The following is a 19,084-nucleotide window of genomic DNA, read 5'->3' on the forward strand; positions in this document are numbered from 1 at the left end:
ATAAGAAACTCTTCTTGGCGCCTATTTTAGTATAAAATATACTTAAAGTAAGTGGGATATCCTCAAAACAAGAATACAATTTTTTCGGTGTACGTAATGCTGTTTTTTTAACTCTTATTGCGGGAAAAATATGCTCGTTTAAAAAATCAGCGGAATACACAAATGATGTAAATGCTACGCGATGATAATAATATTTTTAATTTTGATTGAAGAGATAACGATCGTACACACATTCAGATAGCAAACGTACGTCATTTTTATATCTCAAATTCGTTAAGCACCGACTATAGAACACATTTGTGTACGTTAATGAACAATCAATAATAATTGGCTTTAATTTTCAGCCTCTCCGTGCGCGTTAAAATAAAAAACAATTTTTTTTTTAAATAAACGGAGTCATAGTGAGATTAAACTTCGATCTTACCATTTGTATAAGTGTTTACGTACTTAACTCTTGACTCTTTTTCTCGTTTTTTTTTCTTACTTTTTTTAACGGTTTTTTTTTTTAATCGCGCGGATAAGCTAAATTACACTCGATTATCAATTATTTGCGTTAAAATAGAATAGTTTTAATAATGTCAGTGACATTAGATCACCATTTTTACGTCATAATGATGTTGCACGCGTCAATGGACGCTACAGTGACGCATGCTCGCTAACGCGTCGCTAAAGCTCGGCGAATCTTAGATTCTGCGAAAATGTAGGATGCGTAAACCTGAATTATTGATTGACCCTTTCTCTGGCAAGAAGCATGAAGCTACTCAATCAGCCATTGTCACGAAATTATTAAGCAGAGGAGAAAGTTTCTTCACAATTAGATTGACTTTCGCAAATGAAGAGTAACAATTAGTTTAATCGTCGCATACACGTGAGCGCAAAACACGGTCATGTCTCTTTCTCGACAAAATCAACACAAATGTTGTATTGAAATATTTTATTTTATTTTATTTCTTATTATTTATTTATTTTTTTATTTGAAAAAGTGACGCTTTATTTTTTTTTGTTGAAAAAATAAAGCGCACAATTCAACCGGTTTTAGTTCTGACTTTTCATTGAACCATTAGCCAACCCACACGTCATTCAACAGAAAATTCAGTATTTTCTATGACGTATGATAGTCATACGATATCGGCCTGCCTCGCACATGTCGCGTTGGTGTCAAGGTGGGGACTCTACGGTGTGGGGAACAGGTCCGATTCAGGGTGAGTACACGTTTCATGCACGCTCGCCGTCGGTGTTGTATCAGGATTGATATTGATTGCGAGCACGCGGCGCCGGTTACCGGGTAGTCAGAAGTAAGGCGTACGTCGAGCAAGGAGGCAGGTCTTCAGCGTGGAGCGGAAGAATAAAGATGCCACCCGAGTGCGAAGAGATCGAGATTCGTGACATGTTAGAAAAGAACGAGCACGTGAATCAAATAGCCGAGAAGAGAAAATCGCCAAAATCGTTTACGATACACGGTGCGTGTTTTCTTCTTTTTCCGGAGTCCCTCCGTGCCCCAAAACCATTTTACGGTGAGCCGTTGGCGACGAGATTCTCACCGTCCCAAGGGGGTGATCGTCGAGGTAATCTGATTCCCCGAGAGGATTTAACGCGTCCACCACAAGATTGTGTGTGACGGCGACCCACCGATTGACCAGGTGATCCGAAAGTACATCGCACGCTTATCGCGCGGATGTGGTTCCAAGTATCGATCTGATAGACATATATAAAGAGAAATTCTGCGAATCGGGTTGATCGTAGAAAAACTCGAGCAGTAACAGTTCGCGAACGTTAAATAAGAATACTTGGAAAAAAGATAAAAGAGGTGTGTTACATGCGACGTGTGTGTGTGTGTGCGAGGAGCACGTGTATCGTACGTGTTTATTTGCATGTGTATAAAGGATGCGGAGCTTTGGTAATAAATTCGATATATCGATTAAATGCTTATATTCTGTTAATTTTCAAAGAACAAAGACAAAGTCCTAGTCAAAGAACAACTTAGTCGATCGCTTCTCGACTTATTCTTCGAGCGTAGAATTTCTTTGCCTACTATTGTACTTTGAATTTTGCACACCCTATATAACGCGTAATACATAGAGTAGCGAGTGGTTATTTTTTGGTCGGGTGTATACCATCAATCGATAGATAAAATACAGATTCAGATTTGACACAGATAGAATAAAGTATAAAACTTTTAGAACGAGCTAAAAAGAGACTTTTAAGTTCTTTTGTTCGGCAGATTCTTCTCTTATCTTATTCATTTTTCTTTTAAGAAAGATACGATTCTCTTTAATTCTTTGGTACGCTACTTTTTTTTAGAAGAGAATATTCTGCGCAACTAATAAGTGGAAAATTCTCGGGAGAAGGATACAGTTCTTTTTTTTCGGTGTGTAGCTTCATCGGACAAAAATAAAACGTGACACGCTCTCGTGCAGTTGTTAAATTAGGTTTAATGGGATGTTCTACTTTATATTAATATAAATTAATATATATATATATACACATATATATATGAATACACAAATAAATAAGGTCACGTCGAGCCAATAAAAGGATGTTAATATAATAAAATAAATAATTTAATAAATTTAGTGAACACGCTTTTACATAAAAAAAATATAATAATACGAAATATTTCGACTCTTACTTGAGCCTTCTTCAGTCATGAATATTATAGATTACGCAGTATACAATTGATGTCAAATGATAAAAAATAGTCAATGGTAAAAATCATCGCAAAAGTTGGCTGTTGTAATGGTTAAAATTACCTTGAGGATGACATTCTAAAATAAGACAAAAAAGAGCAATCAATCACTACACAAGAAACAAAACTCACAAATGAACTTACTGAGAGTAAAAATCACTGTGCATCCAACAATGATGAGAGGAGAATAATTGTTCTTCCATATATAAAAAATCTATCAGAGCCGATTTCTAAAGTTTTTAATAAGAGTGACTTCCTGATCGGATATAAATGTTTTAATAAATTAAATAATATAAATCAGGACTCACAAGGATAGAACTGATTTTGACTCTCAAACTAATATTGTTTACAAAATTAACTGTAGAGATTGCTCAGCGTCTTACGTGGGACAGACTAAGAGGCGATTGAAAACGAGACTGAAAGAACATTTTAACAACATAAAACGTTCTTCTTCCCAACTGTCAGTAATTTCCAAACACAGAGCAGATCTCAATCATTCTTTTGATTGGGATAATGTCCAGATTTTAGATCATGAACATCATTATTACAAGAGATTAATTTCTGAAATGATCTTTATAAAAAAACAGTCACAAGGTTTAAATTCTGTTAATGATTTGGAATTACTTGACTCTTCTTATTTCAATATTTTAAATGTTTCTCACCATAACTGAAAAACAACCACTGTAGGTGGGAGAATACTTATATGTTCTCGTGCCTTTTATCTCTGTCTTCAGAGTCTGACTATCTGGCATCTCAGTAAGTTCATTTGTGAGTTTTGTTTTTTGTGTAGTGATTGAATGCTCTTTTTTGTCTTATTTTAGAATGTCATTCTCAAGATAATTTTAACCATTACAACAGCCAACTTTTGCGATGATTTTTACCATTGACTATTTTTTATCATTTGACATCAATTGTATACTGCGTAATTTATAATATTCATGACTGAAGAAGGCTCAAGTAAGATTTGAAATATTTCGTATTATTATATTGTTTTATGTAAAAAAGCGTGTTCACTAAATTTATTAAATTATTTATTTTATTATATTAACATCCTTTTATTGGCTCGACGTGACCTTATTTATTATTTTTTCTTATATATATATGACTTAGAATGACGAATTATCATAATATTTAATATAATAATAGTTATATAATATAAATAATAATAATAGTTATATAATATATAATATAATGATAGTTATTGAAATGTTTTTTTATCTGCTTGCACAGTCATGTGATATTTAACTTCCAATTTGCTTCAAATTATCTAAATCTTCACCTCGTATTCTGATTTACACAAAACACAGTTTGTTATATATTAAGTGATATATAACTGCTGGAAGTATATTATTATAATATTAAACAAGTAAATTAATATTTAATATTAAACAAGTAAATAAATTTTCAAAAATTGAACTAAAAAATATATTTTGCATATGATTCAGAGAGAGAAAAAGAGAGAGAGAGTATTAATTTATAACCCTTCGTCTGTAGATTTGATCTTCCAGACTTAGTCGAAAATTGCGCATCGACGTTTCTAGAACGTAAGTTTTTTTAAACGCTTATATCTTCAAAACTACCGGAGATTTTTTCAATTTTTTGTATCGACGCAGAATCGTTCAAGCTTTCGATTAAAAAAAAAATTGAATAAATATTGATTTTTTTGCGAAGATATTCGATCTTAAAGTTGCGTGGGCTTCACAGACCTAGTCTACAGTTGTCGTAGATTTTATTTTATGTCTACAGTCGAAGAGTTGATTAATTTGATCAATATATTTAACAAAAAGTGATATACATACACTAAGCTTTATTAATGCTGATGTTAATTTGCACTAATAATGTCTAAACAATGTGCAATTTCACGTGAATAGAATTCAATTAATGTTGACCTTTTATTGTATTTCTTTGTAAGACAAAAAAAAACAAAATACGGTGCAAAATACAATGTAAACAAAAGCAACACTGTTTACAGGTTTATTATCAAACTTAATAATAGATTAAATTGTTAATGTACGGTAGTTTATATTTATATCTGTGTTACGGGGTTTTAAATTTCACTGATATATCCTATATGTAAAAAATCATAACACGTGAAGATTAAGATCATAAAAAATTTACATATCTCATGTGAGATAAGAATTTTAAACCTATTTTTTATTTATATTCTATTTTAATTATATTCTACTCCTTGAAGTTTGAAATTTATTTAAATTTTAACATAACATTTAACTACAATGCGTTTGAATATTTTCGTCCAAGTTCTTTAAAAATCGTTCCTAATAAAGAATTCCTAATACAGAACGCTCGTTTCGTAACAAGTAAAAGTGACAATGAAAATGTTAATTTCAAAGACTTAACGCTCGTGAAATTGTCAACAGGAAATATATAAGGCCTATACGAGCCATTCGCAGGATATTTGTGCGGAAACTATGCGTGTACATATATATATGTACATATACATGTAACGAATTTTACTTGTAAATTTTTACAAGTATTTTTTGAATTGAAATCTCAATTCTTAAAATTTACAAATAAAATTCGTGAACAAACATCCTGCGAATGGCTCGTATTGACCTTATATATTTCCTGTTGAAAATGTTAATATCGAGCACAATGGAAAATTACATATACTTATTTAACAAAATTACATAAATACGCAAAAATTACGCGAAACGTTTCGAGCTCTTGTCTTTATCGGTCGTAAAAAAAAATCGAAAATATAAAGACAAAAGAAATAGAAAGATTGCAATAACGTGAACAATAAAAGCGCAAGATGTTGTAATCGGATTTTGTGTCCGTCATCGGTTACAGCGAAAGAACGTCCAATCTTCTATCATAAAAAAGAGAGTCATACGTTATTTGTCAGCTTCATAGAAGTCAAACTGGTAAAAAAAGCCGATCTAAGTTTTCCAAGCGCGAGCACATGTCTCTTGTTTGTTAATTAAAATAATAAAAATATTCAACTGATAGAAGTCAAAACATCGATGTACAAGAGATTTAAATATCGCAGTCCCTTTTTATTTCTTTTGTCTTTATATTTTCAATTTTTGGCGATCGATGAAGACTCAAGAGTTCGAAACGTTTCTCGTAATTATATAATTTTTGTATTCACTTAATTCTTTTAAATATATGTAATTTCTTGTTTTGATATTGACCTTTCCGTGCCTTCTAATTTGATATTTAACTTTCTACGTGACAAGTGAAAATAATATGTGATGCAATATGTTTTTTTTTTAACCGGTATTCACGGATCTTACATTTACGATCATCTTACGTTCATCTGTTTGGCGAGTACTCCGTAGCCGTTTCAAGTTCATATGCAATTATTATCAAGATGCACGTGTCTCGCGCCAAGTTCACGCGCAGCGACCGTATATAACTCAAGCAAGTCGAAAAACACTTTAACAGAATTGAAAGATTTTCATATTTCAGCAACTGACCGAACCGATCGAGACTTCTCTTTATTTTCAATCGATTCTATATTTGACATTTTATATTTACATGTGCGTGTCAAGTTATTTAGATTGAAAATAAAATTGTATTTAATATTTTTTTCGCAATGTAACACGTTTGCTATCACCAATGAGTTTAAAGAGAAATCTTTGCACTACAGACTACGGCCGATATTCGTAGTCGAATTTTATATTTGGGATCGTCTTAAGTTTATCTTTGGATGTTCTGCAAACAATAAAAACTACTCGTACATTATCTGAAAATAAACTTAAGACGATTTTAATTATATAAGATTCGACTACGAATACCGACCTACGAGCCTTATTTTTTATTCAATATATACCGCAGTTCTCACTAACAAGCGTATACTGAAACAAGCTTGTCAGTTGTACCGTTCATTTGTTTGCAAGCTTATCTGTTAACTTGAGACTTCATTTGCTCACATATAATTATAAAATGAAAAATCATTACTGTCACTTCACTGTGTGAAGCTCGAGTTCTTAAAATAGGCGCGTCACATATACACAATACATACATGACGCTGATATAACAAATGTGTTAATATTGTATAATAAACGTTGCAAGACAACATAGGAAATGTGATAAAACTGTTCTAACGTTAATGAATAAGAAAAAACTATATGTTGTAGTTGCTTGTTTGGGGCTTTCTATAAATAATCTCTTAATTTCTACATACAAAATATTAAAAACAAAAGTTCAGCTTTGTATCGAGGATCAAGATTGCTTTGTATAGAAACATATACGAGTGGCGCATGTACTTGGCGCTTTTGTTATCTTTTTCTGTTTACGCGCGATATGTATCGAAACGTTATTGCAAGCGGATTACAAGCTTGGTATCACGAGACGCGATCTTTGGAATTTCGTAACAGGTGATGCAACTGTGAGACATTTTTACATAAACAAAAACGTGGTAAACAATGAAAATAAATTTGGAGAAATAATTTCTTCGAGTTTTACAAAGCAACTCAAAATAAATAAGTTTAAAAAATTAGATAGGAAATTTTTTATGTTATTAATATACCAAAGAGAAGAGAAGAAAGATCGGACTCGTCAAAAGAGACTGCAACAATATAAAATTAAACATTCTTCATTTGTTATTTTTATCAAAATAAAAATTGCGCAATCTAAATGAATGATTTGAAAAGAATCAGATATGAAATTTTGTATATTGTTTAATATAATCATAATTAATGAATTTTTTTAAATCACTCAGATTGAGCGCTTTTTATATTTCGATAATTATTTTGATAATAACGATAAATGAAGAATGTTTAATTTTATATTGTTGTTTTTTCACGAGTCCGATTTTTCTTCTTTTGATTTTTCACGTAACTTTTATATATTCATTTTTTTTCTTTCACGAGTAAAAGTTATGTAAAGAGAGATGTTCTCATCTTACGCTCGGCCACCTGTTCGTACGAGCGCAATTCACGCACCAATAGTACCCTCTAATAGGACAAGATTATAATAAATTAACGACGAATTCTCATATTGACTGATTGACCGCGGCTGTGCGACCTCCCGCCTCGTCAACGCGTTGTGTGTGAGCACCGGTTGATCTTTCTTGTCACGCCGTGCGAACCTCGGAGGACGAGCGAGGTTAATTAGTTCAAAGAGCTTCCCAATTGTGACGTGACAATGTTACGTCTGGAGGAGACGATCTCTTTTAACACTCCGAGACAATCCGAACGCTCGAACACGCAATCGTGTCTCTCTCTCTCTCTTTCTTTTTCTGTCTCTTGTCCTATTTGAAGTAATTGAATTTTATATAGCATATTATTTTCTAGCCGAGCTTATTTTCTTATGTTACATGTAATTGATCGCAAACAATAGCAATCACAATATCGCTAAGTGGTAATTTTGGCATTGTGATCGTTTGCGTATTTTGCAATACAATCAAAAGAAAAGTTTTCATTTTGTTTTTCTTTTTATTCACCTGCTTTTATTCATCCTTATCATAATTTTTTTTACTTGACTATAAGAGAAATATTAACAATTTTTTTTAATTTATTTTTTTTTTTGTAAATTTGTTTTTTTATTCGACTCTTCAGACTGTAATGTGCTTCTTGCCAGTTTTTTCAGTTATTATCTAATATCTTTAGAGCCAATTCCTTAATCAACGTTCGCTCAGAAAAATAAGAAGTTGCATATCTCTCTCATATGTTTTTTGATTTATTGTTATGATCATATAATGATTTTTTTGCTACAATTAAATAGAACTGTGTTCGGCAGAATTCAGTGCTTAGTAAAGCGCTTTGCATTTTTTATCTGTAATTGGTTTCTTTTTATAAATCTATTGCAAATATAAAAACTATATCCCAAGAGCAAGCAATAATCGCTTCTTGAAACGTTGGTTCTGCTGAACGCCATTATATATTGACAATAATTTGCTAACAATCATGCTAACAACCTACAATATTAATTCCGCGCGAGTAAAACATTCGGGTCACACGCACTCCTCAGATAAAATTATTGTTTATATTGCCGTAATTAATTTAATTTATTATTTAATTAATTATTTAAATAATAAATTTCTACGCCATATGTACTTCTTTGACTTCAGCGCAGTTATTCGCAAAAGTCACATAATTATTATTTGGACAATTTGTACGTTTCAATCGAGGTATTCGAGGTGTGAATTTCATTGCGCGTGCGCGTAGAATCACGATGCTTATCTAGGTCTAACTTAAGGCCGGCTACATAACGAAAATAGTGAGACTCGAGACGCAAGCGAAGTGCCAATCAGAGACACGATTGTTATCGGGACAGTTCGAGCGCGCTCAACTGCGATTGGTCATATCGCGTATCGCTCAAACGCTTAATTCTTCCTTGATGTTTTCTTGTACGTCATAACTTAATTACGCATATACGTAACATGCACTACTAGGGTTAGAGTAGGTGATGTTATCACTTATAAGCGACACATCTTTTCGCGGTTGTTTGTCCACGCAGGATGGTGTTCTCGTTCACAGGACATGCACACAGTAGTGTTATATATAGAGAAAAGAAGTGTTGCATCAGCCATACCGGTTGGATGTGCGTAGTTACGCTTAGATATTTTTGGACAATTCTCGGTGTTTTTACACCGACTTTTTCGGTTTATCATTAATTTTAACGAACGTACAACTCCGTGGCTTGTACCCAAACCACGGTTTAGGACCTGTGTCACGATTTTTAAAGACTTAGAATGGCGTATGGACTAGCTTGAAACGGTCCTTTGAGCCATATATGCACCAAACCAAACCATCTCGTTCACAGGATTACCGTCCTTGAAACGATTGTTGTTGCTCCTTCTGCAATGCTCGTTATGTAAGTTGTTGAAAAAAATTTTCGCCAATTATCGTGACATTTCGAGAGATCGCGAATCTGCACATTAAAGTAATGGGAAATGTGCAAAATTCGTAGCAACAATACTTTTTATACTAAAAAAATACTCGCGTATATAAACAGCAGAAACATTTTGTTATTTTATTAGAGTTTTATTTTAATTTTAATTTTAATTTTATTTTTATACGAGATCTCTCGTAATATTAAAAGAAAATTGTCGATCAGACTAGCAAAATGGATAAAGTTTGTTTTTTTAAATTTAAACAAATTAAAATAGTTTTAAACAACAGTAGGTCAGATATTCTTCTTTTTTTCTCTATCTCTTTATAAATTTTTATACTTTAAGACTTTATTTTAAAACTTTATATTAAAACTTTTTATACTTTTAAATTCGTAAAATTATAAATTAAAATGTGTTGATTCGAAGTCGACTTAAAGCAGTCGGAAGTTATTCTCGTATAATTGTACATGCTTGAGGCAATTTAATGACTGGTTTTTGGAATGTAATTATTAAAGATCAGAAATCACTAGCCTTCCATTTTCCTTATCCTGGAATATCGAATTGTACATTGTTACTGCGTGCGCTGCGAAGTTTGATCATTTTCTCGTTATTTGTCACAAGTTGTGGTCGCGATCTCCGCTAGCTTTTAATTCTCTCTCACGGATTTTACGCCGTTACGTGAGTAATGCGTCTTTCATTTAAATGTTACGCGATTTTTCATCTAAATATTGTACGAGTACAAAAGTTTTGATAGATTTACTTATTTTATCAAATGCAACAGCAAAAGATAATTAAAAAAATAGAAATTATTTGGTAAAATGAATTTTTTAAATAAAATTTATACTTGGTGCATTTTTTTTATTACGAAATCTATCAAAATTTTTGCACTCATTTAAAAATTTATATAATTAAATAAATTACATAAATTAATAATAATAATAATAAAAATAATAATATAAATATTATATATAAATTGATAATGTATAAATTATATATATATTAGGTAAGTTATATAATTACTATATTATAATTAATATTAAATTAAATTTGATTGGTTGATTTTAAAATTTTTTCCTGTCTAGTGCTACAAAGAATCTCTTTAAAAAAATATATAATAATTAAGAAATGTATATATTGATTGACACGTCTTTATTTTTTTTTAGGTCGTCGTGCAATGCTGAGCAAATTCTGGTGCCAAGAAATCGGCCGGAAATGGCGACAAGCGAGTAGACAACAGCCGCCGCCGGTTTGTCTGCTGACGGAACCGAAATGTCAGCCGCACGTAGCAGTCTGGTATCTGTTTTATCGCTGGGTTATTTTCTTCGTGTGGTCCAGTCTGCTTGTCTGCTCCGTGTTCGAGTTTGGTAGCTACAATCCGATGCTGGCGTACGACAAGTGGCCCATCTACCTGACTAATTGGGACATGGCGTTGGGCTTCGTGCAGGCATTCATCGGCGGTATGCTCGTGTCGAAGCGATGGCGACTGCAAAAAATATCCGGCTTCGATCCGAGCAGTCTCAAATGGGAATTCACCGAGCGCGTATATTGGTTTTTGTACGTTGTCACGACCAATCTAGCTATTGGCGTGACGATGTGCTACTGGTTCACGGTGTACAATCCGGAGATCCATCAGCTGGATCCGCTCAACATTATGGTGCACGTGTGCAACAGCGTGCTGGTGCTAGTCGATCTGTTTGTTACTAGCATACCGTTTCGTTTGTGGAACTTCTGGTGGTGCTTGTCGATCGCGATACTCTACGTGATTTTCACTGCGATTTATTATGTGGCCGGTGGTCTCGACAAGCTCGGTCTTCATTACATCTACAAAGTGCTCGATTGGAAGCGGCCGGCGCGAACGTCGCTCGTCTCCGTCGGTGGTTGCACGTTTATCATGGTGCTCCACTGTGTCTCGTGTGTGCTGGCGGATATAAGAAATCGTATTTACAACAAAATTACGCGGAAGTCTAGTCAATTCGCGCGAACGAATGACAATCCGCTCTCGGACAAAGGAACTAGTTTACCTGTTGCTGGTTTAACAGAAGTTTAAACTAGACCACAATTATCTCCTTCGCATTTGCCTGCTTTCATCATTTGTCTTATCTGGATGCACGGACGGATTCGAGGCGTTGGAGCAACAGCTGGCAAGGAAAAAAGAAGCGTGCCTTGTAGTTGACGTAATTAACGCCTCCAAGTATTTTTTTTCGAAGAAAGCGATCATTGTGCTCACTTAGCTTGCTCGTGCAATACGAAGTATTAGTAGAATATATTGGTAGAATATTAAGCAATATGTGAAGTATTAGTAGAATATTACCTAATCGTATTCAAAGATCGTATTCACACATCTTCGTTATAGTACTTGAATTTTTTAATAGTGATATTTATTTAGCGGGAAGACAGAGATTTTATTAGTGTTAGGTAACGTGATTGGTATGCAAAAAATCAAAAAGACAACATTTCAATTTCACCAAGAGACAAAGTACTAGGAAATATTTTCGTTTTCCATAAAACGTTTGCTGCCTGTCTCGCTAAGAAAGAAAACATGAATCGCAAATCGATTTCGAGATGTGTCGATTTAAAAATATTAATATATTTGCGTATCTCTCTCCTATTAATTTAAATTAATTTTAATGCGATACCTATTTTGTAGCTAATATTTTGAAATATTTGATAAAACACAAAAATTATTATCTAAGCGGTGTCACTCCGATTTTTAAAACATATAAGGATTATCGTTCATGTTAATTCGTTGTAATTTTTGCATATTTTTGTTCTTTTGTTTCTATCGGGTTGAACGTTCGTAGCATTTTTCAACATACTTTTTAGATTATTATAGATGGAAACATGTTCGAGACATGTTTACGAGACATGTATATGAGACCATAATATAAGCATTTACAGAAGCTAATTTATGTGAATACGATAAACCTTCAAATTTCATTTAAAAAAACGCTACATATTAATCGAGACTTCCGTTTCCGGCAGCATTAATGTAAAATCGTTGGTGACAGAGCGGAATTAGAGCGCAAAACTATAAAGTGTTTAAAAGTGAGAGAAAGGTGTGCGTATGAGTAGTGGCGAGTGCTGGTGGAGTTGCGTGCGAGAGGGTGTGAGTGGAGGATACGCGAGAGAGCAAGGGGTGTAAGATCTGGCCTTCTACAATAAGATATTAGTAGCAAGCAAAAAATTGACCAATCATATGTGAGAGGTGAGAGAAGAATGAGAGGAAGAATAGAAGGAGAAGGGAGCGAATGAATAAAAGAGGGATGTAAATTTGTGTTCTGGCGGAAACGGAGGTCCACGGACAGGGATTAGAGCGATGTGTGTGTGCGGATAGGGTTAGATGAATATGTAAGTTAGTAATAAATTTTAGCGTTTAAGTTTGCGGTAAAATAGTTATAAGTTAATGTTAAGATTTGTGATAAGAATTGTGGGGTGTAAAATATTGTAATCCTAAGGGAAATTAATTAATAACAATACTACTACTACTACTATTAATCGAGACAACTTACAAATTAAATTGTGTACCCCCACAACGCGTGCGCATATTTTGAGCGTACTCGTTAGAAATTCTATCAAATCAAAAAAAAAAAAAAAAATTATCATTAATTAAAATGTAATCTTACAAATTGTGCATCATATTATAAGAAAATCTGAATGCACACACGTACGAGTGCGCATACATTATGGGATAATAATGTAACTAAATATCTTATTTTGTTTAAAAGAAAAAGAAATGAAAGCGTTTAGAGAGCTCAATGTTCGTTTGTACGCATGAGCGTCCGCAGAATTTTTTTTCAGGACAGGGCGGAACAATTTTTCCGTCTCAAAAATTATGAATGTGACGGAAAGATTTTACTGTAAGAGAGTTTTCACGAATAGATGTATGATTTAATTTGTTAACCAGTGATTTCAAACTTGGTTCAAGATAAAAGACACAATTTGTGAAAAAACTTGTCTCTCCAGGGTTTGCCCCCCTCTCTGCGGACGCTCATGTTTGTATGTTTCGTTATAAATGAGAGTTCCTATTTAGATAATATAGATCTGCGAGATTTTGTTGTTGTTTGAGAATTAAAAGTGATTTCTCAGATGATTTTGTGCGCTGAATCTGGACGCAGAAATTGCATGACACGTTTTTTTTTTTTAATTGAATAAAATGACGGCTTACAAATGACGATTTATGTTTATATTAAAAGTACCGCAGAGAAAGCAAATTATTTTTTAATTCTTACCGTGATAACTTCCATATATAGCAATACTATTCTTTCTCTTTTGAAACCTAGTTTTATTTTATTTCTGCGATTTTGTTTCTAACCGAGAAGATATCAGTTGGAAGTTTATGAACTTGTTTTTAAAAAACACACATAGAAGTTTAGTTCTTTAACAGACATGAAGAACATTGGCACAGATAAACTGAATATATATATTCAAAAGATTTTTGTAGGTTGCGAGATTACGTAAGAGAAACCACCTTTATATTCTCAACAATTTTCAAACACCTTAGTTTGTTCGCAAGCTTGTATAAATGATTGTTGTGTTTTAGGTAACCTAAACTATCTATCTTACGTACGTATATGTATCTATACGTACTTGTTTCTTCTCTAGGCGCTAATTTTAAAAATAATTATAATGTATGTTAGAATGAATATAAATGTGTACATCCATATTAGAACAATTACATTCACAAATGTACATTCCGAATCTTATGGAAAATATAGCAATTAAATATATTGGTTCCTGATAAAATGTGTATAAATAAATATAAATCTCGTGCAAAGCGTGGAAAGATTAAAAAAAAAAAAGTATGTATATTTTAAACTTCGTATATATGTATATATAGAGCGTGTCTGTCATGTTTTGTACACACACGCACACACGCACATTCTCTTATCTACTCTCGTTATAATATTCTATAGCAACTATATTAGCGTAGACATTATTGAACGATATAAATTCACATGTTGTTTTGAAAAAATAAAATTAGATTTCATGTGACGTGCGACGGTGTCGCGGTTGACTTTTTTTGTACATAAACGAACAAGTGCGTGAAAGTGCAAATGCATGTTGAGACATAGCAAGACACATGCGCTGGAATAAAGAGGGATTTTTTTCTGAATTACTTGAAAGCAATTTGGAAACGCGCGGATATATTATATAATTCGGATAGCAATAAAATACACATTTGATTTTTATGAAAAAATATCAACGGTTTATTAATAAAATAACAATTTAAAGCGATTACGGGCCGCAAACGGGTACAAACGAATATCGCGGCCTGAATATTTTATAAATCACAGTTTGTATTAGAATTACTAATTTTTAAAAAAGCTACGTGTGTTTTTAATGTAACAAGAATTGTCGCATCTCTTTCTGTTCAAAGAGAAGAGTGTTACTTCTTTTTGTTTTTTTGTTTTTTTTTTTTGTTTTTTTTTTTCAAGCTATATACTTAAGTAATTATCACTCACATGTTCAGAATGCTCTTTCTATTCTTTGAAAGTTTGTCAAATTGGCGAAAGTCATTCGCGAGAATCGAAGTTATTTCGTCACTCGTGTACGTCACAGAAACAAACAAGCCTATTCGAGACTTCGCGAGTACTACCCAGTACTTTCGAGCGGATTCGAGTCCAGCAACAACACCTGGTACTCCGTTCCCACAGCGTCGTCCTGATAATACATCGATGGCAGTTCCTCCGTGAGCAGTAGGCCCTCGCTCATGTCACTAGACGCATCTAACACAACATCCGACGAGTCCGCCAGCGAGTCCACCACCGCACCTGTTTTCTTCAACTTGGACCAGTCCGAATACGTTAGATCTGTTCTTGCCGACCTCTGGTCCTTCTTAATTAGCACGGTATCTTTGTGAATTTGTTTCTCGGCTCGAAGCGGTTCCACGTTCTTCATTAAGTTGTTGAAGGGTGGCGGTTCTGGTTCCGGCAAGCAACAATCCGACGAGGTGCCGAGAATCACGGCGTTGCACGGGGATACCATAACCATCTGCTCCTCTGTAACGGCTGCGGGTGAGCTCGGTGAAGAATGCACCGTGTAAAGAATGTAGTCTATGCCCGCGTTCGGCGGCGAGTTGTTCAACGAATCGTCATCCAATATATCGTGCGCTTTCAACATGTGCTCGCGCAGATTTGTTTCGGTTGCGCTCAAATGCCCGCACATTTCTATCGGACAACGATGAAACCACTTCAGTTGATCTTGGTTCTCAAAAGTCGCGTTATCGGGGGTCACATTCAGCTTTTCGACAACGTTCTCCGTCGCGACGTTCTTCGGGACGTTTATCACATTCTTGGACTTTGCTTTTGTCTTGACACTCGATTTTACTTGCGAACCATGTGACTCTTTCGTTCTAGCGCGTTTTAAACCACTGGTGGTACATCCCGTTGTTGTGTTATTGCCAATCATATTCAAGTCCGTTTTGGCTGTTTGCTGATGCTTTTTAATGTGCACATACAGACTGCTTTTGGCGGAAAAACGGGCGTCACACACGAAACACTGAAAGTAACGACCTTCCGTGTGCGTAAGTCGGTGCTCCTTCAAATGCTCCGAGCGCATGAAAGCTTTGCCGCAACCCGGCGTGTCGCATACGAACTTGCGTTCGTTAGTGTGTTTTTTCTGGTGACGTTTGAGCTTGCTGGACGACGAGAACGACCACATGCAGCCGTGAAACGTGCAGTGATATGGTTTGCACCCGGTATGAGAGCGTATGTGGGCCTTTAGACGACACGGTTTGTCGAAAACCTTGCCGCAACCCGGCCACGAGCATTTGATGTCCACCTCTTTGTAGCTGTGAGAACGCTGATGCGAGGTCAACGCGTTGCTGCTGTAGTAACGCTTGCCGCAACCTTCATGCTGGCACACATAGGGCGCGTGACGTTGATCATGCGACTTCATATGCAGCTCCAATGCTCGCTTGGTCTGAAACTTCTCTCCGCATTCCGGCACCTGGCAAACGATTCGATTCGGACGACTGTGCAACTTCTCGTGGCTCCATAGATTGTAGACGGTAGTGAAGCGACGGTTGCAGACCTCGCACACATGATCCTTGCGTTTCAGATGTGTCTCCTTGTGTCTTTTCAGCTTGAATTCGGAATAAAAAGCCCAACCGCATTCTTCGAAGTCGCACTGAAAAATGTCACAGATGAAAGATGATTGTTGCAATAATTCGTGAAAGTAGGATTTAAAAAAAAAACTTGATTTGATGTAAAAATAGATTTTACAGAAGAAGAAAGAGAAGAAGAAAGTGCAGAGAAGAAGCATAAATATTTTTCAACACACCTTAAATGGTCTAACTCCATAGTGAGCTAACAAATGACCTTTCAAAGTGTATAATCTGCCGAACTGCCTGTTGCAACCATCTCGGGGACAAAGCCACACCTTGTCGTGCTCGGTGATGCGTACAGGTTGCAAGCTATCGTCTGTGATACCCAGTTCCTCCAGTGCATTGGATATGACAATTTCATACTGATTGGTCGGAACATTATCAGTACCGTGTTCAACAGTACCATTCCAAGCTGCTGTAGAAGTATCTATTTTAGGTAGATTTGGGAAATTGCCGGTTGCTTTAATTAACTCCGAGGTTTTGCTCTGAATTATCTTCTTCTGCGTGCCATTATTGATGACTATCTGCGTCATGTTGGAGATTTTGTCAGTCGATATGGCAACCACTGTCATCACATTGTCCTGCGAATCCGTGGCGTCAACATTCCCACCATTGATAGGCTTGTCTAACTTTTTCTCCAGTTTCTCCTTCACCTGCCGATGTTTTTTAATGATACGCGGTTCAAATTTTATTCTGGTCTTGGACTTTAATTGCTCTATTATAATATCTTGACTGTCTACTTGTACAGAATTTGTCATAAAATTTGATGAGTCTTCTTTGACTGATTCTAAAGCTTCGACAAAGAGTTCTGAAGAACTTCCCGAAGACTGATCCATAATTTTTTGTTGATTCAAGGTAATTTCCATCTTGTTCGCATTTTCAATATTTATCTTTGTTGTTGATTTTTCGGAATTGTCTTCCAGAATCTCTGTTTTTGAAGCATTTTCCTCAATATCTTGATTCTCTACGTTAATTGTTGACTGACTGCTTGTGGACGGCAGAATCTCGCCAGCTACTATCATGTCGTCGGAGGAAAGTGCTGTCAGCGGATCCAAATGATCCAAATGAAATTCTGGCAGCATAAATTCATCGACAACTTTTTCGCAAGGCGGTTCCAGAAGCCGATTTTCGCTTTGCGACAGATCCTGCAATAAAGAATCATATCCCGTTGACAGATCATGCTTCTTGGTATCAGCCAAATCAATGTCAATCGACAGACCATATGGATCTTTGTTGAAAAAACAGCTATGTCCAAGATCTTCTTCTTCTAAATAACGATCCATACCTTCCAATACTTTGGTTGTGTCTAGATCTATATTTGATGATACCGGAGGTTCTGTGCCGCTTGTCTTGATCCATTTATCAAGATCGGCTATTGTCTCGATGTCAGAACTCTTGCCACTGCTTGTTTGATGCCAATTCTCATTTTTTCTGATTCTTTTGTCCTTTTCGTCATCCTCCTCTGTCTCGGACGAGACTGAACCCTGATTGTAAAAGCTGCCACGTAAGACATTTCGCCATCTGGATCCGTAGAGTCCAACAAACGGGCTGGAGGGATGATCTGCCGTTCTGGTGGTGGTGGCAATTCTTTTCGAAAACATTGGTGATCCGACCGGTAATCAGCACTGTAGAAAAGTTTCACGTTGAAGAAGCTGAATGAGAGGAACATTCGACGGATCATTATTTTTCTATTTTCGTGTATGAAGCTTTGCTCCAGGAATCCGCAAAACTGCGTTCCGCGGCGCGTGTAATTCTTGTTGGAGAGCGATGTGTCCCATTTTCTCGTCACGCGTTGTACAGGTGCGGGATCTGTGATTTTCGGCGCTAGGTATTATCGTACACGCGTGTTCAGCTCGCACGCACACACGTGTCAAATCAGAGTTTCTCTCCTCTGATCTCACAGCGCGTACTCACGCGGTACGCGGATGTATCCGACGATCACATACGACGATGCGAGCCTGCAAAACCAACATAACCTTTTACCATTTAATGCCGTTGTGTCAGACAGATGGACCGAGAAAAAACAGACAGAGCCTGCTAGTGGAATACGATATATCGGATCAATAAAGTGGAGTTTTGTCCGATCAGAGAGAGAGACCAGTTAGCGGGCGATATAACAACGCGATCGAAAGATCATTCTTTCTTCGCTTGCTCGCGATCGCGAATAGAAGAAGTACGCGTACCCGTGCGCCCGCGTATTTCTTTTTTATTGATAACAAAAAAAGCATGGAAATTTTTGTCAAACGATTATTTGCAAATGCGGTTATTATAACTGATTGTCACAAACGTACGGTACCACTTTGAATTGACGACGAAACGTTCGTCGGATGCCGTAAAGTCGGATCCGCAATGGCGGCTGCGTTTCAAGAGCGGAACAAGAGCTCTGGTTTTTGTCAACAAGTCGAATGTGATTGGGTGTTTACTTTTTAAGAATCAACTGATCAACACTGTCGAGTGTTGACAAGAGAGAGATGTGTGTTCCGTTTCGCAC

The 19,084-nt window shown here is 35.5% G+C and overlaps 2 protein-coding genes across 7 annotated transcripts in view; one reads left to right on the top strand and one right to left on the bottom strand.

The window, feature by feature from the left end:
* LOC109859240 (protein rolling stone-like) overlaps positions 1-12,127 on the top strand; it is a 13,482-nt gene extending 1,355 nt beyond the window's left edge. Inside the window, exons 1-3 of one of the 5 annotated variants that reach the window (XM_020437291.1) lie at positions 8,808-9,132; positions 9,419-9,469; positions 10,652-12,127. In XM_020437291.1, coding sequence (XP_020292880.1) covers positions 9,114-9,132; positions 9,419-9,469; positions 10,652-11,535 — 954 coding nt within the window. In that variant the 5' untranslated portion in view covers positions 8,808-9,113 and the 3' untranslated portion in view covers positions 11,536-12,127. Of the gene's footprint in view, positions 1-1,238; positions 1,461-8,807; positions 9,133-9,412; positions 9,470-10,142; positions 10,167-10,651 lie in introns of those variants that run through there. The other 4 variants (XM_020437283.1, XM_020437300.1, XM_020437308.1 and 1 more) reach the window with 4 other exon arrangements.
* Positions 12,128-14,684: 2,557 nt separating this feature from the next.
* LOC109860105 lies at positions 14,685-18,978 on the bottom strand. Of its 2 annotated transcripts, none has more exons than XM_020438974.1 (3): positions 18,885-18,978; positions 16,770-18,551; positions 14,685-16,616 (listed from the first exon to the last, which is right to left on the bottom strand). In XM_020438974.1, the coding sequence occupies exons 2-3, from the start codon at positions 18,192-18,194 to the stop codon at positions 15,081-15,083; spliced, it is 2,961 nt and encodes a 986-aa protein (XP_020294563.1). In that variant the 5' UTR covers positions 18,195-18,551; positions 18,885-18,978; the 3' UTR covers positions 14,685-15,080. The 2 variants fall into 2 exon arrangements, with proteins under 2 accessions (XP_020294563.1, XP_020294566.1); XM_020438977.1 differs by having other exon boundaries at positions 18,890-18,949.
* Positions 18,979-19,084: the final 106 nt, after the last annotated feature.

Source organism: Pseudomyrmex gracilis, unplaced genomic scaffold (genome assembly GCF_002006095.1).
Source record: "Pseudomyrmex gracilis isolate BER0280 unplaced genomic scaffold, ASM200609v1 scaffold_7, whole genome shotgun sequence".
NCBI lineage: Eukaryota > Metazoa > Arthropoda > Insecta > Hymenoptera > Formicidae > Pseudomyrmex > Pseudomyrmex gracilis.